Source organism: Volvox carteri, assembly GCF_000143455.1.
Source record: "Volvox carteri f. nagariensis unplaced genomic scaffold VOLCAscaffold_1, whole genome shotgun sequence".
NCBI lineage: Eukaryota > Viridiplantae > Chlorophyta > Chlorophyceae > Chlamydomonadales > Volvocaceae > Volvox > Volvox carteri.
Genome location: NW_003307545.1, coordinates 1685763 through 1711687, shown reverse-complemented (window position 1 = coordinate 1711687; position 25925 = coordinate 1685763). Strand labels below are relative to the sequence as shown.

Here is a 25925-nt window from a genome sequence, read left to right as displayed (position 1 = left end):
CGGGACCCTGAAGTTCGAGGTGTTCAAAATACGTGGTCATAACGAAACGACAGAGCGGCATATGCCCATATGCTGGAACTGAACGTCAGTAGGTATGGGTGCGGCGCGCGGCACTTAAAAGACACACATCGCGTGAACTGCTCCTCAGGAGCTTATGAACGTGGAAGTTTTCCCTCTCTTCTCCCCCCAGTATACATCCACACGCGGCTCTCAATGCATGCCCCCTCAAACTGCAGCAGTAATACGCTTTTTCAGCGGCTGCAAAACCCTCGCGCGACAGCTTTCCTGCCCACGGTTTAGGACACGGCAACCTCGCGCACAAGCTTGTATCCAAACACACACAGCCGATCGGCCGTCTACATTAGATACCCTCTGTAACCACTCACGGCCCCCTCACGAAGCGTACTTTATTTTGTCCCATGCCCCAAGCCCAGCCTCAATCTCCAGGATCCCGCAAAGCCCCCGTTTGATTCGTGCGTCTAGCATTCGTGGGTCTCATCTACCACACCACTTCCCGGGAATCGCCTTGGAAGACCGAAAGGGCTGAAGCGGACCCCACCTTGCAAAAACACCTGAACTGGGCATGAGGCGCAGCCATCCGCAGTTCCGCGCCGCTGTGACAACGGGCGTAACGGTCCTTCGCAACCGACAAAGCCCATCCAGCGAAGCCGCCGCCAAGCCGCTTCATCTCCTCTACTTGTTCTTTCGGCTCTCAGCCCCCGCCAGCTTCTCCCTCTTCTGCCCCTGGGCCGCCTTAAGCTGCTCCGCCGTCTTCTTGCGATAGGCAATGATCTGCAGCAGCAATATCGCATTGATGACAAGACCTGCGCGGGCGGAGGCGGCCCAAATGGAGGGGGTGGGGATGGGCCCAGGAAAGGGTGGGGGTTGCGGCGGTGTAAGACATGCTGTAATAAGGGAATAACTTTTGAAGTTCTTGGTTGAGCTGAGACGAAAATGACAGGGGGATGGAGTTCGACTTGCATAGAAAGCATGGCACGTGGTCACATGCGGCGACCAGGTGGGTGGAGAGGGGTAGAAGAAGAAAGGGAGGATCGTCAAGACTTAACAGGCCCAAATACTTAGGACCGAAGCACGGAACGCATAAAGCAAGGGGCTACGGTGACAGAGACGGATGAGGCGAGGCTCCTTCAGAGGCTAGGTGGACGGCAGGGAAGACGGAGGGCCCGGCCAAGCCGTCGCATCGCAATGCGGGGTTGTGTGACCATGCCAAAAGAAATGCGATGGCTCATAAGAAGGGCAACACTCGCACTCACTGACGATGTAGCTGCGCAGCATTGCGGGCCCGCCGTCCGCATGCAGCGTGGTGAAGATGCGCACCACACAGCCGAGCACGTTGATGCCTGTGGTGATGCCGGACAACGTGCCAGTAGAGCCAGCCGCGAAGTTCTTGACCACCTGGGAGGGTGTTGTTGTTGTTGTTGTTGTTGTTGTTGATGGGGTGTTACACTGTGGGCGGCTCGCCCGATAAAGGACGAGCACCGGGGGCCCTGACCGGGCCGAAACACAGCGCAGGGCCGGGCGCGCGGCTCTACGTCCGTCTGTTCCTCCGCGCGCGCCTCATTCCCTCACTCACGCCAACCGGGACGCTCTCCCAGCCCCTGGCTAGGCGACACAGCGGCGCAGAAGACTGCTAACCGAACTAAGCGAGAGCCGCACGAAAGGCGCCACTTCGCCTGGCCTGCATATTCGTGCGCTCTCGTCCCTCTTGACCACCAAAACAAGAACAAACAGAGAACACCACCGGGGGCAGGGGCTCTACTCAGGGGGCTCCTCTACACACTCAAAAACCAGGGCCCCACGCAGCCAGCAAGGCAAGAGATACACGGAGGACCACGGGCCTGAGACGACACACCACAAAAGCCGAGACACGGTTGCACAGAGAAGACCAACACAAAGCGAGTACTCGCACACTGGTCCTTGAAGGCCAGCTGTTCAACTACCACGAGCAACGAACAACGAACACTTCCCAAGGGGGTTGTTGTTGTTGTTGTTTGAAGTGGCAGAGGCCCAAACACGGTACAGATAGAGGCAAGGGGAAGTCTTATCATCAGTGAATGGAGGGGATGGAGACTCCACCAATATGCGCGTGCGTATTTCAGTAATCTTAGCCGCGAGGAGAAGTAGTGCATGCGCGTGCATGTAATTGCTTGCGTTTCATAATAGCCGCTTTCTCTTCTTCAGGTCACCACCGTTGAGAAAAATGGCCTCATGAGTCCGACGAGACCGGGCAAACATGTCTTTTCATGGCGCACCTGGGGCACGCGGGAAAATAAGACCACCACAGTGTTGGCGTGTGCAAACTTCTCCATGGCGTCGCTAGAGAGCTGACCTGCGAAGTGAGGGCAGTCCAGGTGAAAAGGGAGGCGAGGTGCGGATGTGAAGAGGACAAGGATCTCACCACCGTCACCTCCCAGCTACCGTGTTTCACCTGGCCTAGAGAGGCTTCGACAGGGGAAGCTTTTGAGGGTTTTCAACATCCCCCATGTCGGCCTACTGTGTCTAGGAGGACGTGTAGACAGAAAGACAGCCCCCTTTTGTGTCTTTCCATGGCACATGCTAGGCAGGGGATGTGTTTCAAAACTCTCCTCAAAAGCTATGTTGGCCTTCCAGCACGCAGGCGCGGGCCTTACACGGCCTCATCCCAACACCCAAAAACGCAACGGCAACTCTTCGCAGGGCATATCGTGGTGGTGCGTACCTGTAACAACCCCAACTGTCAATGCCACGTATGCCCCCCAAACCGCCAACCGCCGCAGCGCAGGAGTACGACTGTAGCCGTACACCATGCCCAGGATGACCAGGTTTTGAGTCGCCAGGATGAGAGACTCGCCGTATGTGTTGAACGACAGCTGTCGGGTGTAGCCGTACAGCGCCGACACCAGTAACGTGTACGTCTCAATTTCGAACATTTCCTTACTAAGTCCCTCAGCGCTGCCGGCTTGCCGTATCAGCAGAATCTACACGGCGGGCAATGAAGACGGCGGCGGTGGCAACCGTAACAGGTTTTCGGGAATGGGGCAACAGGGTGAGGCCTGCGTGGAGCATTGTAAAGGTGTTGTGAATATGTATGGCTGGGCCCAACGGCACGGGAAGAAAAGCTCCGAGACCAGCTGTAAGGCCGGCGGCGAGACGGCGGCAATCTAAGGCTACCGCCTACCGCCTACTCACTCCCATTGGAGCGGTGCACATGATGCTGGGAGGGGGGAAAGGAGGTAGCGGCCACTCCAGGCACAGCAAAGCGTGGGCAAGTGGATAAGAGCACAGCAGCAAGGATATGCCGCCATGGCCGCACAGTTAGCACGACTACTAGCGAACATAATACCCTCGCAACCAGCTATTCCCAATTTCCTCTTCCCCCGTGGGATCGCTTTCGACGTTGTGTTCCTGTTCCAAATTGTTATTTTGATTACCTGGGGGAGCTTGGTGACGCACGCCCCGGCCAGGATGGCGTAGCCCAGCATCTGCATGCGTTAGTGCCGTATTAGTACGGCAGTATTGTGTATATGTACGCCGGCGGTAGGAGAGGCATACGCAGGGGCAGCGAGGTGGGGAGGATGGGATCGAGGGGTGAGGGGTCGAGTGTTGTGATGTGGGTTCGCGGCGTGTAGGAGGGGTGATTCCGTGAAGCTCAAGGCTGCGACTCGCGGCAGTGCGCAGTGGAAGGGATGCAGCTAAAGCGGGAGGAAAGACAAGGCTGAAGCATTGGGCTGATGCAGGCCATCTTCAAGGGACCGTGCGGGCGGGCGTGTGCGCGACAAGTGCTTGGGCTGTGAGGTGGACGGTATGCGATGAAGCGCAGGACAGTGAAACACATAACTGTGGCTGCTAGTCGGTTGCTGCAAAATGCAGGGTATGACTGCCAGAGATTATGATGGGGAAGTGCAAGTAGCGCAGCACGGTGTACGGCAAACACGAATTTGGCGGGGCAATTCGGGTAGCCTGGTAGCCGCGCAGCGCGCATCCTTTTCCCCGGAATTGCAAAAGAATTGTAAGCAACTCAGTACGCTTAGGAGACTTAAGGGATGGCGTACGCTAGATGGCTGACCTGGCTGATCAGCAGCTTCAAGAGGTCAACATCGGGCAGCGACCGCGTCTCCACGACGTGCCTGAGCACGACTTTTGTCGTGTTGAAAAGATCTGCCATGGCTTAGCACTGCTGCAGTCAAAAGTTGTGAGCGACTTAGTTGCTTGTGCGTTGTTGTGCGTTTGCAAAGTCGTCTGCTAGAAGCGAGGTCGGAACTGAAGACCACCATGTATCAGTTATTATCCGAAACGTTGACGATGAGAGGTCAACAGGTGAAACAAAACGGTACCGGTACGGAGTTCTGCGTCCAAAGCCATGATGTGCATTTTGGCAGATCCTAACACTGTATGTTTTCTATTAATCATTTTTGAACACAATGAACAACATTCAACCCGATGGGGCATGGTCCACGTCAACGCCCACCACCACTTTACTGGACCTTAGCGATGACCTAGCCGCGCGGATTTTGCTCCGGCTAAAGCCGCGAGAAATAGCTGCTGCTGCCCTCACGTGCAAGCGACTAGCAGCTGTCTGTGCGGACGACGCACGCGTTTGGCAGCCGCTTTGCACTTCTACCTGGTCATGCCTCACAAACCCTGACCGCTGGCTATGCACCATCCCCAGTATCCCCAGTTATCACAAACCTTCTTATCGCCAATATCCTTGGATAACAAAGGCTGCTGACGATGATGACGATGACGAGGAGCGTCCACCCACCACATACCGGTATGTGCGGGCAGGCAGACACGTCCACAAGCTCGCGCACCCACCCCGCGTGTCTGCATCCAGTCTTTCTCCCCACTTTCCTCCCTCGCTGTGCCCTCTTTTCCGCCATGGACGTCTGTCCTTGAACTCCCCCTCTCCTCCACCCAGGGAAGCACTGATTACTTTTGTCTTTTTATTAATTGTACGCTTTGGGCTTCAGGTCAGTGTTCGCAACACTTCGGCGCCTGCAGCCGCTTATGGGCCTGTGGAAGGGCGCTGGTGACGCGCCCCGAGGCTCCCTGTACCGAGTAGGCTGGGCCCCGCACGGTGAGCCGCACGTGGAGGTGGTGGCGCTGCGGGCCGCGAGGGGCGGCGATGAGCGGGTCGCCGGGGAGGTGGAGGCGGATGTGGAGGCTGGGGAGCCGGCAGTGGTGGAGGAGTTGACGGCGCGTGTGGGTCCTGCATTCCCTGGCCTATCGCTCAAGCTCGTGGATAAGGTATGTCTTAGAATGGAGTTGCGTCGTGGGTAGCAGCAGTGACTTCCTTAATGTAGTGTGGAAGGGTCCTGCATACTTCTGTATTCCCACTCCCCCGCTAGGCGGTTAGGAGGAGCCTGAATAGGTAGGTAGGTAGGTAGGTGGGTAGGTGTGTTGCGCCCGGGTCCAGAAGCTAGGTTTCTGAACCTCTCTGTGGTCCACGCGGGTCGTGTCACTTGTCGCACGTACCCTTCGCTCCCCTCACGCCCAGTCCCCCCTCTTCTCTCTCTCTCTCTCTCTCTACGGCGGGGCCCCTGTTGGTGCTGATGGGACTTTGGCAGGATGTGTTTTTTTGAACTTGCACGAGTAATTGATTTCGCCACACGGCCTTTGCTCCTCACACACTCCTTTCCTCACCCCTTCCCCCCAGTCCTTCGCCATATTGAAGGACGAGCCCTGGAAGAGGGACGTCCGCAGGGGCGCCGCAGCGGCCGGGGGAACGGGAAATGCAGCAGGTGGTGGAGACGGTGCTGGTGGTTCTGGTTCTGGAGCTGGTCCTGGAGGCGGCGGTGGTGGGCCCAGCCGCCCGTCTGCTGCCGCCCTGGCAGCTGCAGCGGTTGCCACCGGTGGGTCCGCCTGCCTGGGTGTTTTGTAGCGGAGGGGCTCGGGTGGATGGGCGGGCGGGCGGGCGGGTGGAGTGTGGACTTGGGGTTTGGCACTTGCTGGTGACGCACATGTGTACGCGTGCGTGTGGGTTCTCCTGTAGAAGTTGCGATGTCTGCAATATCACGGCCCACTGGCCTTTCTCCTGCTTCTCGTGCTATGTTGTTGGTGCTTTGTACGGCCCCGCCGCCCTGCTGCTCTCAGGCGGATGCGGTGACGGAGAGCTGCTGGGTGCGAGTCCCCCCCGTTCGTTCGGCTACGAGGTGCTCCGCTTCATGGCAGCCCACATCGCCGGGAGCAGGTGGGGGCCTGAGGGACCGGATGTATGTATGTTTGTATGTCCGCAATCGAGCTGCAAGGCCGGCTGATGAAATGCTGTTAATGTAATTTATGTATTTGCATATAACATGTAATGAGCTAAGTCACGGCGTTTGTGCGCGTATGTGGTGAGCGTGTGTGTGTGTGTGCGTGTGTGTGTGTGTGTGTTGGAATGGAAGCCAAGGGGAAGAGGCGGCGCAACCACAGGCCAACACTCGGACGCACAGGCGCCGGGATTGCTCTCTGATCCGCCCCACATGACACTAACCGACTACTAACCAACAAAACCGAATGCTAACCCGGAAGCCTTGATCCCCGAATGCTTGACATCGTCCCATCGCCAACACCGGGAACGACTGGTGAACGGACTGGCACGGATTCATACCGGGCGACAGGTCCAGCAGCCGTAAAAGCCGCAGCCGCGGCGGCGGCGGCGGCGCCGGATCTGCGGGGCCTTACGGGGGTGGCGGCGGCTGCAGCGGTGGTGCTGCCCGTCAGGCGACTATTCTGAAGCACCTGGTGCGCCTGCAGGTGCCTGCACCGTCGCGGCAGCGGCCCGTCTCGGGCCTTTGGACAGGTGAGGATTTGGGAATGTGATGGTGGGTGCAAAATAAGGGGGAGGGTGTTAGCTGTCAGGAACTTAGGGTTCATAGCGCACACCGCGTCGTCCCCCTTCTTGCCGCCGCTGTTGTTGCTGGGCAGGCGTGTACGGCCCGCACGGCATGGAGATCATCTCCGTGGGGTACGACGGCCGCGGCGGCGAGGCCAGGATTGTGGCCACCAAAATCACGGGTGATCCCAATGTACCCGCCGGGGAGATCACCTTCCGCGCGCATCCCGAGCCTCTGCCGCAGCCCTGGCCACTATCTGAGGTGGAGCTTATTACCAACCGGCCGCTGTTCAGCGCCAACCGAGCCGCAGCACTGGCGGCGGCGGTGGCCGCGGCCGCGGCCGACGCGGTTGCGGAACAAGAGCAGCGGCTGCAGCGGCCGGTGCAAGGCGTGCTGGCGTTGCCGGTGTGGGCAATGCCTGGCGTGGCGGCGGCGGTGCAGGCGGTAGTGCCGGAGGCCGGAGGCGTGCAGGATGTAAACGCGCCAATCGAGGATCAGCTTGCTGCGGTGGCGGCAGAGGCAGCGGCTGCCGACCCCGTCGACCCATGGGATTACCTTGGGCCGCAGGGACTGTCGGAGCACATGGCGGTGGCGGCGACGGCGTTGGGGTTGCCGCTGCTGCCCTGTCCATCATGGCGTGACAAGAAGCAGGCCTCGCGTGTCGTAGCCGTGTATCGGGGAGAAGGCCGGGTGGCGGGAACCAACTTTAGAAACCCGGCATGGATCGACGGGCGGCTCTGGGTGTACGACAACGGAACCATAGGGTTTCTCTGGCGCGGCGATTTTAATTTCCTGGTGGATTTGGATCGTATGAGCGTGCAGCTGATGGAGCGGACGAATGGACCGGTGGGATCGGCGACTGCGGGCGCCTTGTGATCATCCTGCCTGTCTTTTGATGTCCATACTAATCGACGCGGCGCTGCAGGGGCCATTGTATGATTGGCAGCAAGTAATTGTAGAGAGCAAAGCCAGCACGATTAGGCACATGTGCGTCTCTGATGGGATCTGGACACGGGTTACACCGGCCCACTGTCACACTTGGGGTTTCGGGCCCGTTAACTAACATAATGTTTATTCGTCCTCGCACTTCACACCTCAGGTATGCCCCTCTTGGTGCCTCCTTGGCGGTGTCTTGGAGTTGATGTGGCCTATACCCTTATCTGATATCTTTCAGGAGTGCCATGCATGGCCAGAATCGGAAGCAGAGAGCGAACAGGTTCCTAACCTGGCAAGAGCCGATTGAGGCAAAGGAGAGGCAAAGGAGCCACGGCGCACTCGCATCATCTACAAAGCTTATAGGCAAAACCGTAGTTTCCGAATTCCCACCCGGTTTAGCAGGGTTTTGCCATAGCAACCGATAGCTACCCCACCCCGTGCACCGCAAAAGCAACGTTTTCCTCCTCGTTCGCGAGTGTTTGAGGCGTTACGTTAGCCCGCGTAGTTTGGACATCACACGCAGTTTGGGCATCCCACTACGCCAATTACTACAAGGAAGGGGCGTTGCCGGCCCCGTCCTCAACTACGGCAACCTGCCCCGCTTAGCCCCAGAAACGCTTCTTACCGCCTGCTCAATGCTTCAAACATAGACACTGCGCAGCACCATGTGTCGTCCAAGGTTAGAAAGGCACACACATGTGGTGCTTGCTCCCGCGGTGGCGCCAAGGGAGATGCTTTTCGCAATCGCATTGGTCATCCATGGCTGTAGCCACGTGCATAAGACTCCAATGGAACTGTCGGGTGACCCTGTACTGTGCGGTACGATACAGTTTGCTGCCCGCTTGCAGCCATCCCATGCAATCATGCAACTGCACGTGCGGGTCCACCGCGAGGCTAGGCCCCCATTCGCCTTCCAACCACAAAATAACGATCTGGCAACCGCTATCGCCAACAAGCGTCAGACCCCGGCTCTAAGCCCCAGCGCTATGCCAGGGAGGCCCATTACCAAGCATGCAAAGCAAGGCACGACCTGACCCTAAAGCCCAGCCACACCCCCTCCTCATGGCAATAACATTCAAATAGTGCTTGCACACCTTAACAACATCACCGTGGCCAAACTGCAAGCCAGTCGGAAGGACATGAATTGCGCCAGAGAGCCCCAATGCATATCTACAGCATCATCTACAGTTCTACTTATACAGCTCCAGTGCTGCACCCCTCCCCTACAATCACCATGCATGTCCGTTCCTCTGTCCGTACAACGTTGGTCGAGTTGCTGGCGCACCAGCTTGCTTTTCGTTCCTGTAGGCGGCGCCTTCGATGAGCTCTTCAGGTTCACAGCAATGAAAATACTGGTGCATACTTCGCTCCTGCCTTCCGAGGCTACAGCCGTCTAGAGCTTTCTTCTGTGCTCCCAGCTTCCCTGCTTGTAGCTAGCCATCGGCTGCTGGTTCTTAGTTCTATTCAGAATCGTCCAAATAGGGTCACGTCACGTGTGTAAGACATACAACCATGCATAAGGGCATCCTACTCCGTAACGACTCAATCCTCTGGCAAGAATGCATTATCAGTTCAGTCCTGCGAGTCTACAGTATGCGCGGCTTTGGGCACGCAGGGACACGCCAAGCTGCCAACAAGCAGCAAGTCACGGCATGTGAGTCCAAATTCGCACGCGTCTGGTGGCGAGCAATATGAAATACGTTGTGAAAAGGCCCACACAGGGTCCAAGTTGCCTGCGGCACACAGGCACGCAGCCTACACACATGCTCCCCGTTGGCGACACGGCTTGCACGGCGAGTCCTCCACGCGACGTGCCCAGCAGGCATCGAAATGTACATGCATGCCGCCGCCGACTGCACACCTTACATGATGTGCCTCCCACGTCCAATACCCGACCGCGCGGCCCTAGTTGCAGAGGCGGAAAGAGGCAAGTAGGAGTTCTTAGAGCCCCTCTCCAGCTCCATCGTCCAGGCTGCTGCTTGCTTCCATGCAGCAGAGTAGTACCCCACAACGACCAGCGATAAGAAGATTATTTCGCTCCACTCCGCTGCGACAGAGACAAAACGCGGACACGGACCACGTGCGGCAGTTTGCTGCCTTAAATCACGACAGCTCCTTTATCCACTCTATCCGGAATCCCAGGCTGAGATTCAGGTATGCCGCTTCGAATTCCCCTACCCGAGGACAGGCTTGCAACTAAACCAAGTCCAGGGGTTCCGGGCTTGCTAGCAGGTACCACAAACCTGGGACATTAAGCGGGAAATTGGAACCCGTTGGCTAGCACCGCTGAACACAACGATGAAAAAGCCATGTTGTAGTAAATATCCCCAGCAGTTCCGCGTCCTGCATATCCATGGCTCTCCATCGGGCTCAAGTACACAGCTCGTGGTGCCAACATGCCGCTTAGTTGGACCGCTACTCCGTAAGGTGCCCGGCGCATACCCAACGAACATCGCTGGAGAAGTCCAATTTACTTTCTTCAACCGTGCTCATCCAGGAGCACTGGCAGCAGTACGCGACTGACCCTGGCCTTGCACGCATTTTTGCGGCAAGCTTCGCCTCGGTCGGGAAATTGTTCCGGAAGAAAAGGTAGTCAACGTCGTCACTCCAGTCGCGATTGTGAAACTGTTCGACGCGGAAGTCGCACTTTGTGCAGCGCAGCGCGTCGCAGCATGTCAAGGACCCAACCGCACCCATCCTGCCTCGCACGAAACTTGTGCCACCGATGAAGACTCCAGTGCACTTCTGCTTTGAGCCTATCACCGATGACTTCCGGGACGGGCCTGCAAGCTTTTGCACTGCTGCCTCAGCCGCAGCTACCGCTCTGGGGTTGTTCCGTCCGTTCATGCTGTTGTAAGGTGTCCCTCCAAAGTCGAGGTCACTGAGCAAAGCCTCCAAGTCATCTTTTTTGCTATTCGAGACACTGCGGCTCCCCACAGCCACAACTGGCTGGCTAGTTGCCGCTGGCGTCAACGACCGTGTAGTCTGTGGCAATTGAAGTCCGGCCGTAGATGCCCTGGGTGGAGGTTGAGTAGGAGGTGGACCACGCACGCCTCCACCCACACCTCTCGACCCTCCAGGCAGGTCATCGAACTCCTTCAATAATTCATCGACGCTTAGACTCATGATAAAAAAGCTAATAAGGTACCCGTATAGTGTGTAAACGTTCTACCAGCCTACTCGCTTTAATTGCTGCAGCAGTAACGAGTTAGTTAACTGAAATTGTGCGACATTCATAAGCTACCCAGCTGAATTAAAGGAATCGGTCCATATCCAAGGTAATATGCTACCAACGTTCTATGTGCGTCCCGGAAGCAAGGCGGCGAGTTGAGCCCGAATACGGTGTTGACAGAAAAGCAGTACCGCCGTACATTCTTCCAAACAGCGCGTAAAGGTACCTGGAGAGGGCAATCCCATAGCACGTAAATAAGCATCCAGTAGCTGATAATACAGAGTGCATACGTAGTTCAAGGCGCTGCAAATTTTTGTCGAAACGATTTAGACTTTCTGATATATGAGTTTAGGTTTCTCAAGCTTTCTTAACTTATTAACATCAAGAGTAATCTTGGGCTATCAGTATGACAGACGGTGCGTTGGTTGCTGCCCGTGTCCCTTGGTTGGTAGTTCGTTTGGCTCTCATACTGAGCCACGCGTGTCTCTGTGTACAGGGGCAAGCACTTCAGGGCCTCAGGGCGAGGAACTCACGTTGGTAGGCTCGAGCTCCTTGCTGTCGAATCCTCGGAAGTTTCGGTGTCTTTGCCTTGCCAGCTCACGACCGTCCGCCTCTCGATGCAGCTTACCGGGTCCGATGCCGTGAAGATTATCCTCCTCGGTGACTCTGCAGTTGGAAAATCAAAGTGGGTCGGCGTTTGCTGTCCTGGGTCGGGCAGCGCCGGATGGTGCGGACAGCCCACACGCGATACCTTTCGCTGTCCGCAGACTCGTGGAGCGTTTCCTGCTGGACAACTACAAGCCACACCAGCTCTCCACATACGCACTAACCCTTTACAGATACAACTTCAAGACCCAGGATGACAAGGTGGTTCCCGTCGGTAAGCTCATTCACAAACAAGGGCCCCAGGTCGCAGCATCCGGGGGTAGAGCCCCTTACGGCGTATCCTGACCAGCGCGCACAGCTAACAGCAAAAAACAGTCGAAGCATACACGAATGATCCAAACGCAATGGGGGGGTACAAATCTACGGCGTGCCCGGGAAAGGGCTTAAGGCGCCACACCGATTTGTCCAAAATGCCATTACAACGGCAGTCGCCAGTGGGATCGACCGCGTGTGCAAATAGCCCAACGATCGGTGCACAGAGTCGTGAAGACGAGAGCGGCAGCTGTAGCCATGCCATACAGCAGCACAGGAGCATCGGGACTGGTCCGAGGCGAGGGTTCGCTCCTCACCTCATCCTTTCTCCCGGCAATGCCAGAGGGATCTCGATCACCACCGCTGCATCTACGAGATGCTTCATGGTCACAGTCGCGAACAAAAGTCATTACACGGCAACAAGGGTCTTCACCAAAGGATCTTTTTCCCTACCCACGCGCCATATGGACTCCATGGAGCCGGAGCCCCATGGACGTTTGCACGCTGTTAGTGGGCGAGAGGAATCTCTTACTTTATGGTTTTTTTGCACCAGCTGCCGGCGCAGTGACGTGGTCCAGGGGTACTGGTGCCCAAACACCACCGAGAGCGAGGGCTCGTGCCCCCGCAATCAGTTGTTAGCTGGGATGATGGAGACGTGCTGGCGCCTGCCCTCAGCAGATGGTGTTGTGTACTACTCGTCCTTACTCATCTGGTGACTTGGCCAGCTGCAGGCGAAGTTTTCAATCGTAATCCGGCGTGCACATGTGTACTTCTACACGAGAACATGAGTATTTCCATGTGTATATCCGGTTTGCCGGGGACCGAAACGTCCGTCAGTGACCTCATCCTCATTTCGCCCTGCTCCCTGCTCGTCGGCGTTGTTCCTTTACCATGAACCTGCACCTGCAGATATCTGGGATACGGCTGGCCAGGAGCGTTTCAACAGCATGCATTCCTCCTACTACTACCGTGCGCATGCCTGCATCATGGTGTTTGATGTCACACGCAAGGTGACGTACAAGAACCTGGAAAAGTGGTACGACGAACTACAAGAGCATTGCAAGGGCATTCCGACAGTCGTTGTCGCCAACAAGATCGACATCGATTACAAGGTCACCTCCAAGAGCTTCAATTTTGCTGCCAAACGCAAGCTGCCATTTTTCTTCGTGTCTGCATCCGACGGCACTAATGTCGTCAAGATTTTCAACATGGCCATCATGGCCGGAATGCGCTGGAAGGCTGCCCCTAAGGATGACTTCTACCAGGAAGTTTTGGATTTGCTCGGGGAAATTTCGATGGACACGCGCAAGCAGCTGGAGGATGCGGTGAAGGCGCTGGAAGAGGGCAAGGAAAAGGACGAGGGGGGGAACTAGCGCGGCGTGGCGACCAGCAAGCTTATCGCAGTAGATGCATGGCTTGGTGTGAGAAGAAAGAAGAAAGGCGCGACATGGGTTGGCGGCTGATAGTGGCGGGCGGAGGGGCTACGGCAGAGCGATGTCTGAAAAAGAGAATGAGCAAGAGCCGGACCCTCTTCAGGCGAGCCGGTACGAAACCTGTAAGAGATTTTTAGGGCGTATGGTCTGAGAAAGCTTTTTGCGGGGACGGCATCTGGCAGGAAGGATTCAGGCGATGAAACACGGCAAACTTTGCGGTGCGCATCCAAGCCCGAGGTTTACCTTAACCTCGCGGTGATATCCTATCGTCTAGCAAACGCTCTGAAGCGTGCGGTTCCGTACAGATATGCTGACTTAAAGTCCTCGTGTTTACATTACAATGTATGGTGTACGGGTGCATGCACCCATTTAATGTGCCGCGTGGCGTGCTGGCGTTCAGTTCTATCCACTTCTCCTTTCTGGCGTTATTTGTGCAGCGCACGATTTGCGACAGCAAGGGGGAAGGGCCAAGTATGCACGTGCACGTGTCTGTCTTATCGAGGCGGGGTGCAGTAGAGGGCAGCAAAGGAAGCGAGTGTGCAACTGAGGGATGTGTGTGTGGGGAGTGTGCGGACGAGTGTTGCTTGCCAACTCAACTGGGGCCAGGGTGAAGGAAAAAGTTGGTCACTCCGACCCACGGGTCCGGCCTCGCCTAACCTTACCAACCATTCCACTCCACATGCCGCACATTTCACAATCGCTGGCATAGGTGGACCGGCGGTCTTGGGGAATATCGGTACCATCCTCGCAACGCCGGCCGTCGCTGTTGCTACCTTCTCAGCCCTCAACTTCCCGTCATATGTTCCGGTACCTACCTACACGCCTTGCGCAGTTTTCGCTGTAGGCCAGGGATCCCTAGTTTGGCCCTGGGGCTATGTCCCACAACCTAAGTCGTGGACCCTAAGCATGGGGCCATTTCAACAGCTATCAGGCGCCGCATCAAAGGCATGGGAAAAGCATGAGAACACATGTCAAGCTCATGTTCCCCCAGGCGGTAGGGCAGCTGTCCTTGGAGCGCACTGCTCCCAGGGCTCCTTCACCCACCGGTCATTGTACTCTTTGTTGGAAATGACCGACACGCATATATCAGGGAATGGTAACAGCAGTTATAGGACCCAACGGGGGTCCCGGCGCTTTGCTGGTCGCGAGTGAGACGGATGCCGGGCTGCTGCTGCAGCCATGACAGTGGTTCGGGATTGCTTAAAGGCCAAAAGCAAGCGCCTTCAGCGCTCAGCTGAAGGCGTGTATAGGCCCAGGGTCGGATTAGCCTGGCCGCGCCTGGCTGTCGTGGCCATAATAATGCGACGGTTACCGCAATTTGCAGAGAGGGGATGATGGTTGCTGGCGATGATTCGGCCGTGGCCATGTACGGGCCTTATCTGAGCGCTGTTGGCTCTTGGAGACGCGGTGCACGCCAATACTGGAACATCCACTCTCTTTGGGTCCACTCTCTTTGCAACCGGCAGACCGGCAGCTCTGCGCCGTGTTTAAGCGTTGCCATTTGCGCTGCGCTTTACAAAAGGAGGCTGTTTCTAAGACAGCAGTATCTTTCTCATCTGCTCACTGCAACACAAATCTGCGCCGTCTTACAGCAGTGTAATGGGGAGATATTACAAGCACCAGACGCGAATTACCATGTCCTCTCGCCGTACTACAATCGTACGTGAGCACAAGCGAATCCGAAATTTTCTACCCCCAAAGTAGCAATACTCACAAACAGACCTTGCACAACAGGACTTACTTCTCAGTTCTACCATCCCACATAAATAAACTCGTCGATCTACAGCTTTGTCAAGAATACTGTATCCACGTGGCTAGCTACGTCGTACCAGAACGGTGCGTCGTACCGGAACTGTTGCACAGACGTGGAAAACACAGCAGCGTGACAGAAAAAAGTGGCTCAGCGTGCATACCTGCGGCAACATTGTTCTCAACTCCTAAAATGCCAGACGTATGATCGTATAAAGCTCCTGGCCATGTCAGCAACCTAACGCAGCACGGTGATGATGCATACGACTACGACGGTCCTACAGGACTTGTACGATAGCGGATCCCACAACAGAGCACCGTGCATACACACGGAATGAGGTTTTCGGTGAAATGGAACGCAAATGCCCGTGTCCGGGAGACCATCATACAGCATTTGCCGTACATGCGCATGCCGAGCCACGTGACGTGCGTACCAGCACGACGCCAGCTGCGCCTGTTCTCGTGCTGCACGTACGGCGATAGCTGACGTTGGAAAAGCATTCATGCAGAGTGCACACGCACCTACGAGGGCCCCCATGTCGCCAACGCCCAACACTAACTTTCCGTGCGCACCCGCCGGTTTCACCCTAAGACGTAAACAAGCGGTAATAATGCACCTTGGAAGCGGAGTACCGTTGACACACAATGATGCACCACAACCACACGCGAGGCGTTCAACCCACTTGATGTGAACATCATGCTTCCGTTAGCAGCGTGAAGGAAAAAATTAGTCCTATGAGGTCCATGACTTGGTGTATAAATGACCACACAGTCCTCTTCGTTAATGCTTCCCATACGTTCAGCACGACAGCCATGCAGCATCAGGCTGCCATTTAGTCGCTCGCGGGTCAGTAGGATATGACCTGTTGGCTCCCACGACCCGCGGCTCAGCAGTGTTGTGCAAGACGCCAAGTTTATTCACAACGTTCAACATTCCAACCTGAGCAACCACCCATTCATCAAAGCCTTCAGGCGCCCATATGGCGAAGGGATGACGTGCGTGCGATCGACGACCGTGCGTTGCCTGACTCCAAAGAAGGTGAGCCTTCTGTGTCTTCGACAGGCAGCACGTGCAAATCAGAACTCCTAGGTGTACCTGAAACCTGGGCCGGCCGCATGACTTTGTATCACCCATAAAAAATACGTGGAGATTTCCCACATCGATTGCTACTAAGGGCTCTTTTAACCCTAAACCTTCCGTCGAACGGAGGGTTCGGACGGAACTGCAAACTCGTGGCTACCTGAAACTGTCCCAAGCGAAGCTGTGGATATGCAGCATGCTGAAACTCCTGCAATTCCCAAAACTATTGGCTCGCCCACAGCTTTGACAGCTTTGAAATCCATCTAGGATTCGGGCTTGCCGTGCTTCTTATGGCGCCACCTTTTCCGACCGACAATCATGATCCCCGGTTCGGGGCTCCTCTTCTCCGTCCCTCTCTCCCCTTCCTTCCTTTCCCATCTCCCCAAAGCCATCATAATTTCCTATTTTCCTACTCTCCCTTGTCAGGCTCCACAGGCATACGCAGCAGAGTACCGCCAGAGTGCGCCCCCACCAGAGCACGCTACCGAAACCTCATCATGATGCCACCACACCCGTGGCAAACCGTGCAAATCGGATCAGGCAGACAGGTCGCAGTGCTAGAGGTTAGGAACGAGCGCACTACGCCGACGCAAGCCCCCGACTAAAGAATGTAGCAATGACTACATCACCGTGCAAGTATCTAGATAAGGAAGGACAGGAACTTGCCAGCAAGCTCGCTGGTGACCCATGGCCAGCACCTTAGAATCGCACAACACTATGCACCTGCAGCCTACGTCATTGCCACTAGCAGGTTTTCTGCCCCACGCAACCAAACAATCGCGCACTCGCTCCCGCCACATCATGGCTGTGCATCAGTCGCTCACGGGCTAGGCCTAGGAAAGGAACAAATCCGTGCGCTGGCAAAAGCCTCCTAGGGGCCCCACCCGGGCCTGCGATAACTGTAATAAACTAAGACAACTAACTGGGTGCAAAATCAGGCCCAGCCATCCAAAAGGCTTGCTCCCCACCAAGCCAAACTCAGATGCGCGGAGATCCCTTGAGGGCTCCTGACCGTTATTGCCCTGGCCCGCCGTACATCCCCTGATAACTGATCCCCAATCAAAAGGTGTGTGTTACGAGAGATTAGCCTCCTCTAGGCGTCCTTCGTCCTGCTCTAGGAGTCGTTGCGCTTCCTCCTCTGCTTCACGCACGCGGTCGCTCACACTCGTGTGCTCGTCCAATAACTCCAGGGCAGCCCCCACGAAGATCAGATCCTCGAAGTCCGCGTCAGATTCCCTGGATGTATCGCCGTACCCGCCATGATGATGACCGTAGCAACCGTAGCAACCGTAGCAACCGTAGCCGCCATAGCCGCCGTAGCCGCCGTACGGACCGGAGAGAACTTCGAGGTGCAAAGCCCAGTGCGTCATGCAGTAGGGCGAGGCATGGCATGGCAGGGCGGGCGGAGTTTGGGCCAGGAAGCGCATCCGCGGTGAGGAGACCAGGACAATACGCACAAAGGTATGAAAGGTGAGGAAGCAGGGGTGAGAATTTAACAGCCTGGCGCGCGACCAGATGGATGGATGGATTCGCGAGCGTACGGCGCCGCATGGGGTCTGTATGGCAGCCGGTCGGTCGTTGGCGCGCGGGAAGCGCGCGTTATAAGGTGAACAGTTGCATTCAGTATGCGTGCAAACAAAACGTGCACAGCACTATGGCTGGATTTTACTGGATTTGACGGTGTTTTCAGAAAACGGCAGAGCGGCGGTGCGTTGGGAACGGAAAAAAGGTGGCGGGAGGGTGGGCGAGGGGGGAGAGCGTGGAACTGAAGCACAACGGGCTTGCACGGGACTCGTTGGTGAACAGCAAGTTGTTTCCTATAGGACTATGGGATGCGAGCAGTCGGCCGGAACAGGCCTCAACAATCGCTTTGAAAGTTTCCTTTCCTGGTAAGTCTACTTGAAAGTCACTTTCAAGGGGGGAAAACGATGACAGTTCGTGTGAACCAGCTCACCAGGCTCCCTTTCCTGAACCATGTCGAGGAGGTCTAAGATGTCTGGATCGCCAAGGAGTGCTTCGGAGCCGTCATGACAAGGTTCTGAGTGGTTACGACATCGACCAGTTGCCTCCTCAATTTCCGTGGCAAAGTCTGCTGCAAAAAGTCGCCGGGCGCCCCATACGGCTTCAGGCGAGAAGGCAAAGATGGCCACCAGCAGAAGCGCTGTCAGGCGCATTGACATGGTCGGGCTGACCGATATTTTCAGCATCCAGCGCATAACGGAAGTCTGCGCTCAGCAGGTAAACTAGTGCGATTGCTAGTAGTGCCTAAGCTCTCCGCAGCTCAACAAGGTTCCACCTGCCAGGAAATTCCCAAATCGAAGTCACACAAAGTTTTAGAGGTTTGGCGTATACGAGTTACTGCAAGCTTTGCGTAGCATCTGTTCCCACTTTGCCGTCGGACAGCGTTAGGCTCCAACACGGAAGGATAAAGGCCAACATGCCAAAAATGCATTATTAATTATGTATTATTCGGAAGCATGAGGGGCACAGGCGTACCAGGTAGTTCCACAGGCAATCCGACGGGAACGTGCCGGGCGTATGTGCTCCCTAAGCACCTGAGGGAGGTAGCCAAATATCTAACGGCAAATTTTCAGCTTTACTGTCTAGTGTGAGCTAAATGCAAGGATTACTTTGAACGGAAACTGAGTGGGATTTTCCATTAGTAGAACGTCCATGCCGCCCTCAGGTTCTGTGTAATGGACACAAACTTATAATATTGTAAAGTCACAGGTATTACGTGTCATTTCGGGGGTAGAACGTTTCCATTCTAGCATACGATCCATCACGGTAAGTACCGGACCTGAACGAACTTCAGAAGGTGGGCAACTATTAGCCATGCCCAAGTTAGTAATGCGTTCTCCATCACTAATTCTTATCCACAATATTGCAAGTCTGTGCTAAGGCCTAACGCCAAAATTTAGGCAAGCTCCTTTCAGTAACTGCCACGGCACACATAGGAGTAATGATAATGCCATTAATGCGCGCAGAAATATCCCCAAAGTAACGTACATTATGTTCTCATCTATGCCTTGGCAACCTGTGGACGCTTTATTGCACGGCATGCTGCTGCTGCAGTCGCCGGGTCAGCCCGTCTCTAGCCCATCGCAATTACTAAATAAGACGTCAGCCAATTGATCCGAGCACCTTCAGCTGTATTTCACTGATACTTGACAAGCGTATTTTTCTGAGGGCGTGAATTACCGTCCTTCAGCATCTCCGGTTGGCACTGGTTGACCGGTATTCCCCGAAATAGGAAACGCCCAAATCCAGGTTCTAAGCATCCCGTTAACAAGGTTGAGGTTTTCAATGAGGCTGCGTTTTCAATCATTTTGCCTCTTATCAGGTAACCCGTAAAGGCATAGCTGACACTGAATGGGTGCGCATCAATTGTTTTAGGTGTGCACGACGCAAGAAAGCCGTCTGGCCTAAGAGAATTTTGAAGATTATACATGTTTACGGGGAGGATTTCCTACCGCTGCATGGGCTCTATGTTTAGCCGCCTTTTTAAGGCGCACGGTGCCTAAGGCTTCATTGGCCCAATCAGGACGCACAAATCAAAAGATAACTTATAGTTTAGGAAAACTCAGGAGTCACGACCGTGTTGAACGACTGGGGACTTACAGGTTCTCGACCGGCTGGCCAATGTGTGTGGCAGCTCGCCACCCGAGGCTCACAACCCGGCGTCACCTCAGCCCCACTACCGCGTTTTGCCTCACGAACCAAAACGGGAGCTGCTGCCTGACGCAACAAGCCTATCACCCATGGTCACACCCCCTAAAGGTCATCGCCGTCGCGCCATCGGCCGCACCGCGCGGCCCGCTCCTCACAGCAGCCGCGCGAGATAGTTTGAGCCCTTCTGCAGCATCTGCTCTAGAGCGACATCTTCTTCACCCCAATCGGCGGCTTTCCCTCTGGCGACAACGAAACAGGGTCAGCTTCCCAAACCCCCCCTCCTGGCCCTCCCAGCCCAGCTACTTTCCACTTCTCCGCGCCTCCCGCATCTTCACCCACACATCGGCCACACACCATGCCGGGTACTCCCGCGGTGCCGCCGGTCCCGGAGCTCTCCCAGCCGCTCCCACGGCCAGCCATAACCCGCACGCTGGCGGGATGACGTTCTTTGCCACGTGTCATCCTGGCCTAGAGCAGGCAAGTTCGCGCGGTTGGCCCGCGTACCGGTAACTCCTTCCTCCCCCATCCCTCCCAGCACCCACCATTCCCATCCAGTTTCCTTTCCCCTCTCCTCTCACGTCCCCCGCTGTACAAGTTGGCCCTCTTCGTACATAACCTTCTTGGCAGTAGTCACTTTTGCTCTGTTGCAAGTAGAATAGAAAGCCAGAGATGGCTGGGGAGAGGGCGAAGGAGAAGGACGCACCAAACGGGCCTCCTGTTGCCGCCGCCGCAACAGCAGCACCACCCAGCACTGGCACCATTACGGCACCGGTACGGCAGCACTAGCACCCGCACGCGCAGGGACGAGGTCGGCATGGACACGAGCCGTGGCGAAAGGGGCGGTTCGGATTCCTCTCGAATACCTGAGGAGTAAAGGCACCCGGGCCCCTCGCCATGCTTCCAGCCAGCCCAGCCCATTCCGAACCCATGGCCTCAGAGCTTTTCCCGCCAGGGGAAGCCCGTACGGACCCTACCCCTACCTCGAACCCTACCCCTACCTCGAACCCTACCCCTACCTCGAACCCTACCCCCACCTCGAACCCTACCCCCACCTCGAACCCTACCCCCACCTCGAACCCTACCTCTTGAACATCGTTAGGTGATATTGTTAGACTTGGAAACCCGGCTTCCTGTAACCCGGCTTGCGGCGACAGGTGGTGGCTCGCGAGCTGGTGGAGCTGGGGTACCGGGACGTGGTGCCGTCCAAGGCGGGAGTGGAGTTCAGGTGGGTTGACTCTGTGTGTACGTATGTACGTATGTATGTATGTATGTCTCTCCAGGGTGCGCGTACGTAGGTAGATACCAACCTCTCAGCAAGGCCCCCGGAGCAGCTTCTTCGAACCCGTCTGGTAGAAAGCCAAGTCACAACATAGCCTACTGGGTGTTGAGCTTCCACTGCCAGGGGCTATCCCCTTCTCCCTCTTCCTCCTTCTCCTTTCCTTCTCCCTCTCCTTGCCGGCGGTGAGAAGCATGCGACTGTATGTACGTCTGTAAACCGGTACATGTGCACCCATTGCACCAACCGCGCAGAGGTCGCCGGGTGTCGGACGGCTACGCGGCCAACTTGTGGCTCCGCAGTGCCATCCGAGTGCTGGTGCTGTTGGCGGAGGGGCAGCTGGGGACCGACCCACGGGGCGGTGTGCGTGGCGGCCAGGCGGTGAGGTTTGTCGGCGGCTGGCTTTGGGCGGGTCCCGGCGGGGTGTCCGGGGTCCGGACTCCAGGGGAGGTCTTGGGTTCTTGGTGGTGCAGCTGCCAAAGGGCGCCCGTGGGAACCAACCCGGCGGCTACTCGGAGTGACGGGGGGCGGGAGCGGGGATGCAGTCGGAGTGAGACCGGCGGAGTTGTTCCCAGGTGGTAAAACGGTCTAGGTTTGAGCTGGCAGGATTGGTTAGTTAGGATACGGCACGATACGGCAACGTAATACATGTAATGAGGATGGTTGGCTGGTGGAAAGGGGCTATTTTATCGAAAAAACGAATATTACGGTGTTGTTTTTGGGACCGAAGTAAGGAAAGCAGAAGTGTTCATATTTGCATCCCTTTGGATTGCAGTTGTATGACATGGTGTACGACGCGGCGCCGTGGCACGAGATCGTACCCCCGGGTTGCACCTTCAGTGTGGAGCCGCGGCTCTGGAGCTGCACCGACATCTTTTCCACTCGCTTGGTTTGGTCACGTGTCAAGGACGCTGTTTGCGACAACATCCGGCGCTACGGGTACGGTGTACGGGGGCATGATACCATTAAGCGCTACCATTAAGTACGCCAGTGTCGACGCTGTACCCTTGCGCGCTGCGAGCCGGAATGTAACCAACCTGATAGGTAGAGAAAGGAAAAAAGGACGGGGAGAAGGAACACAACAAAAACGGCGATTTATGTTTCCAGTTTAGTGGCCACGTCGTACGGGTGAATGGACCGATATGCCTGGATGGATTGACGGACTGACAGACAAACGGTTGTTGTATAGCTGGATCTCCGCTTGTTTTCATCGCTCCTAGTGGATTTGTATCTCCTCTCTTCCGACCTTCCTTCGGGGCTCCCTTCTCCCCCTCACTCGTCTTGTCCTTGTCCCCTCTTCCTTCCCTCCCCGCCCCCCCCGCCCCGCCCGAGTGCTTTAATGGACTCTTCCCCCCCTTTCTTTCATCATTCTTTCCCCTTCAATCTTTTTTCTTCCTTTCCGGCCCCTCCCGCCCGCATGGCCTCAGACGTGAGAAGCCCCTGCCGCCTGCCAGAGGTCAAGTGGCGGATGTGCCCGTGTACGTGTCATGCTACCGAGACCACGTGCGTGTGTTTCGTGACATGAGCGGCACGTCATTGCACAGGTGGGGTGCATAAGGTGGGGGAATTGTGGGGTGCGGGACGGTGGAACGTAGGACGGATTAGACTGTAGGGGCCTGGAGCGAGATAAGCCGTGAGTCACACAAGTAATCGAAAAAAGAGACCGACGTGAACTCACGTTCTATCTAGGCAGGAATCAAACACGAGATCTGGATCCGCCACACTGTCGTAGGTCTGTCGTAGGAAGGGACCGAAAAGGTTCTGGTAGTCGATGGTAGACGCGCTGGCTTGGTGTGCATGTGCGCTGTTGGCGTGTTGGCTGAGCTTCACAGTTTTTGCAGCTGTCGCAACCGGTTCTCGTTCTGCCAGCGCAGCGAAGAAGCGTTCTTCCCTTCCCCTTTCCTTTCGGGGGGTTTTAGGCGGTCGCCTTGCAAGAGCGGCCCGAAGACACTGTGTCACCTCTCCACGCTTTCCCACACCACCGCCCTGCACCTGTGGATATACTCTTCAACAAGCTCATTATGATGATGATCAACTCTGCAATGTTTTTTCTTTTGACACATGTTCGCATTCTAGAAGTGCCTGGGTTTGCTTGCGTTTTTCCTCTCCGCATTTTCTTCTCCGCACGCCGCGATGTTGGCCTTTTGGGGCTTATTGCATTTGATGCCCAACGCGCTTCTCATAATGAGACCACTGTCGTTCCTTCCTCCCGTGTTTTTAGACGAGGCTATCGGGACGTGATGCACCGAGCGGCCCTCAACGAGGCGGCTGCGGCGGGTGTGCTGACGTTGAGTGGCTGGAAGGAGGCAGTGGATGATGCGGGGGGGAACGGGGAAGGTGCGATGTGGGGCGACATCGCGAGTGGGGAAGAGAACCCTAAGGAAATTCCAGATTAAATTTCAAATATCTCGAATGGATAATTTTTCGGTTGATTTCTGGTTGATTTTCTGTTTTTAAGTTTCTTCCTCCTGGTTCTTCCTCCCCAGCTGTCACTTCAGCCGTTATCCTCATTATATGGCCCTCCGACCTTACCCACCTTCCATTCGGCCCTCATCCCAATTTCTGTCTCGTGCGTATTTTTATAACGTAGTTATGCAGTATGTATTGCATTTCCAAGATGTTTTCATTCTTTCCCTCCACCACACCACCACACCACCAGGCCTCATCTTGGCTGACCCGATGTGCGGCTCCGGAACCATCCTGATAGAGGCAGCTCTCATGGCCCGGGACATAGCACCGGGGTTCATGCGGTCGCTGCTGCTGGATGATGCGCCGCCAACGCCATCAGCAGCTGCGGTTGGAGTCGGCCTTGGAGGCGGTGGTCCTGGCCGGGGTGTCGGCCGGCGGCACGCGGCATTGGCGCCTGCAGCGTGGCCTTTCCAGCGCTGGGGCGACTACGACTCGAGAGTGTGGAGTGAGGCGGTGGAGACGGCCCGGGATCGAGTTCGACCTCCCTGGAGGGGTCGCCTGCTTGGGGTGGATGTACACGAGGTAGGCCGGGGTGGGGGTTGTGTCGTCTGGGTTGGGAGAGTGTGCTTGCGTGAAGTGAATGGGAAAAGTGTTATGGACGTCTGATGTCAGGAGTTCAATATACTGGAGTTACTAGGACGAACAAGGGATTTCGTTGTCAACTTCGGAAGGTCATTGACTTCTTAGTGTTACTAAATAGCCGTTTCGGGGGTCTCAGCTGCAGTGTGGAGTGATGTTGGGGCCGCAACACGGCCGAGAACGGAAGATGTGGTGAAGAGCCAATCACGGCAGCAGTGGTGAAACTAAAAGTAGAAGCTTCTAAAGAGCGTGATAAGAGCGTGTCATGTCGTGCATGTACGGCGCAGGGCGCCCTGAGCCTCGCTGTACGGCAGGCGAAAAAGGCCGGCGTATACAACATGTTGGAGCTCACCCACGGCGATTGCGGAACTGTCGTACCGGCAGCCACACCCCATCTGGTAGTCTGCAACCCCCCGTGGGGTGGCCGGCTTGACGGTGGCGATGACTTCAAAGAGGTTTCGGAAATGGATGTTGTGGGAGCCGATGGAGGTGATGCTCTTGGCTATGGTGATCATGGCAGTGGAGCAGCAGTGCCGTTCGGGGCGCCGCCGTACGATGTGCCGTCAGCCGCCGGGCGACGCGGGTTGTATCGACCAGGCAGTGGCGGCGGGAGATCTGAAAACGCGGCCGTCACCATTTCACCTGAACAGGAGGCCTTCCTTGCCGCCGCTTGGCGGAGTCTGGACGGCTTCTTATACCGGCAGTGTCCAGGTACACAAAGGCCACACCGTGGCAGCGGTATGTGAGCTGGGGGATTACGGTACCTCACGAATCCGTCGGCAGCCGGCTAAACTGTTTCCAGGTTCTTTATTGTATATAGGGTCTAGTAAACTAGGCCCTATGTATACAATAAAGATTGTCCACTCCACCTGCAACGACAAGCGATGCCCCACGAGCTTCGCACATATCCCGTGCGTGCACGCACGTCATACGTACCTACATGCATGTACGTGTGTGTGTATATATGTATATATATGTGTGTGTGTGTGTGTGTTCGCAGGCGCTTCTGCCACAGTGCTATCCGGCAATGCCTCGACGTACCGCTACTTGAAGCTCAGGCCCCAGTCCAAGAACCGACTGGTACTCAGCGGCGTGGAGGTGCAGGTATGTGTGCGGGCTGGGAGAGCGTTCCCACTGGATTTAGGGGGGAGTGGGTCCACCCTTCAGGATGTATTCTTGGAGGGAAAAAACAGGCTCTTCCCTTTCCCTCCTCAGCTGCGTTTTCACTGCGCATAAGCCTGCAGCTCTTTTCCCGGTCACTGTACGTTTTTGGTTACTGTTGCTACACCAAAGTTGACGGCCCAGCTGAACCAAACCAACTAACCAGCCTGCGCTCCTGGTAGAAAGCCGGGACCTGCTAGGAACCTCGTAGTACCTAGGCCTTCTCGGAGAGATGGTCGATCCTGACGCCAAGGCTCAAAAACCCGTGGTCGGCATTGACGGTCGGCATCAGCATCAGCGACGGCTCACTCTCGTGCGGGGGTCTCCTAGCAACGCCAGTCCTTTCGTTTGGCGGTTGCCCACGGCCTATGCCTGCCTCTTCATCCAGCAGTCTTTTTCCTTCATCCATGACTCCCGCCGTCCCGCCTGCTCCTTACCACATCTCGTGTTACCTGCTGTACCTCTACTCTTACCCCTTGCGTTTTTCAAGGTCGCAAGTTACAAGATCAGAGACAGCGCCAGCCGCAACGTCCCGTCATCGTCGGCTGCCGAGCTGTCCACCACCGTCGCCACCGCCGAAGACGCGCGCCCTTCAGTAAGCCGTCAAGCCGTCACACCGAGGGCTCCAGAGGGCGCGCCGTCCACAACGGACGGGGCAACA

General features: G+C 56.2%; 5 protein-coding genes across 5 annotated transcripts; 3 read left to right on the top strand and 2 right to left on the bottom strand.

The window, feature by feature from the left end:
* Window positions 1–9: 9 nt before the first annotated feature.
* On the bottom strand, window positions 10–4251 carry VOLCADRAFT_102689 (uncharacterized protein). The gene is made up of 6 exons (XM_002945663.1): window positions 4067–4251; window positions 3432–3482; window positions 2720–2978; window positions 2274–2350; window positions 1275–1416; window positions 10–824 (listed from the first exon to the last, which is right to left on the bottom strand). The coding sequence occupies exons 1-6, from the start codon at window positions 4163–4165 to the stop codon at window positions 694–696; spliced, it is 759 nt and encodes a 252-aa protein (XP_002945709.1). The 5' UTR covers window positions 4166–4251; the 3' UTR covers window positions 10–693.
* Window positions 4252–5007: 756 nt separating this feature from the next.
* Window positions 5008–7908, top strand: VOLCADRAFT_120169 (uncharacterized protein; the record flags this gene model as incomplete). The annotated part of the gene is made up of 5 exons (XM_002946023.1): window positions 5008–5247; window positions 5657–5852; window positions 6094–6190; window positions 6603–6784; window positions 6910–7908. The coding sequence occupies 5 exons, from the start codon at window positions 5008–5010 to the stop codon at window positions 7692–7694; spliced, it is 1500 nt and encodes a 499-aa protein (XP_002946069.1). The 3' UTR covers window positions 7695–7908.
* Window positions 7909–9806: 1898 nt separating this feature from the next.
* On the bottom strand, window positions 9807–10601 carry mot25 (uncharacterized protein; the record flags this gene model as incomplete). Its single annotated transcript, XM_002945662.1, has 1 exon — window positions 9807–10601. The coding sequence occupies one exon, from the start codon at window positions 10599–10601 to the stop codon at window positions 10170–10172; it is 432 nt and encodes a 143-aa protein (XP_002945708.1). The 3' UTR covers window positions 9807–10169.
* A 585-nt stretch (window positions 10602–11186) lies between these two features.
* Window positions 11187–13909, top strand: rabL2A (rab-related GTPase). The gene is made up of 5 exons (XM_002946022.1): window positions 11187–11342; window positions 11423–11463; window positions 11550–11611; window positions 11694–11806; window positions 12754–13909. The coding sequence occupies exons 1-5, from the start codon at window positions 11333–11335 to the stop codon at window positions 13215–13217; spliced, it is 690 nt and encodes a 229-aa protein (XP_002946068.1). The 5' UTR covers window positions 11187–11332; the 3' UTR covers window positions 13218–13909.
* A 3661-nt stretch (window positions 13910–17570) lies between these two features.
* Window positions 17571–25859, top strand: VOLCADRAFT_115653 (uncharacterized protein; the record flags this gene model as incomplete). The annotated part of the gene is made up of 12 exons (XM_002946021.1): window positions 17571–17577; window positions 18236–18345; window positions 20934–21004; window positions 21310–21436; window positions 21831–21994; window positions 22483–22599; window positions 23277–23392; window positions 23715–24046; window positions 24391–24501; window positions 24754–24814; window positions 25104–25207; window positions 25755–25859. Coding segments are annotated over 12 exons (1425 nt in total), but the record flags the coding sequence as incomplete, so codon positions are not given.
* Window positions 25860–25925: the final 66 nt, after the last annotated feature.

What these genes read in the sequence shown, in the direction of transcription:
- VOLCADRAFT_102689 (XM_002945663.1), bottom strand. Translation starts at nt 4,165, where the DNA reads ATGGCAGATCTTTTCAACACGACAAAAGTCGTGCTCAGGCACGTCGTG. An exon ending in TGAAGCTGCTGATCAGCCAG is followed by an intron (nt 3,483 to 4,066) that starts GTCAGCCATCTA and finishes TAACGCATGCAG; the next exon opens with ATGCTGGGCTACGCCATCCT. An exon ending in GCGTCACCAAGCTCCCCCAG is followed by an intron (nt 2,979 to 3,431) that starts GTAATCAAAATA and finishes CCCGCCGTGTAG; the next exon opens with ATTCTGCTGATACGGCAAGC.
- rabL2A (XM_002946022.1), top strand. An exon ending in AGGGCGAGGAACTCACGTTG is followed by an intron (nt 11,464 to 11,549) that starts GTAGGCTCGAGC and finishes CTCTCGATGCAG; the next exon opens with CTTACCGGGTCCGATGCCGT. An exon ending in TCTGCAGTTGGAAAATCAAA is followed by an intron (nt 11,612 to 11,693) that starts GTGGGTCGGCGT and finishes CGCTGTCCGCAG; the next exon opens with ACTCGTGGAGCGTTTCCTGC.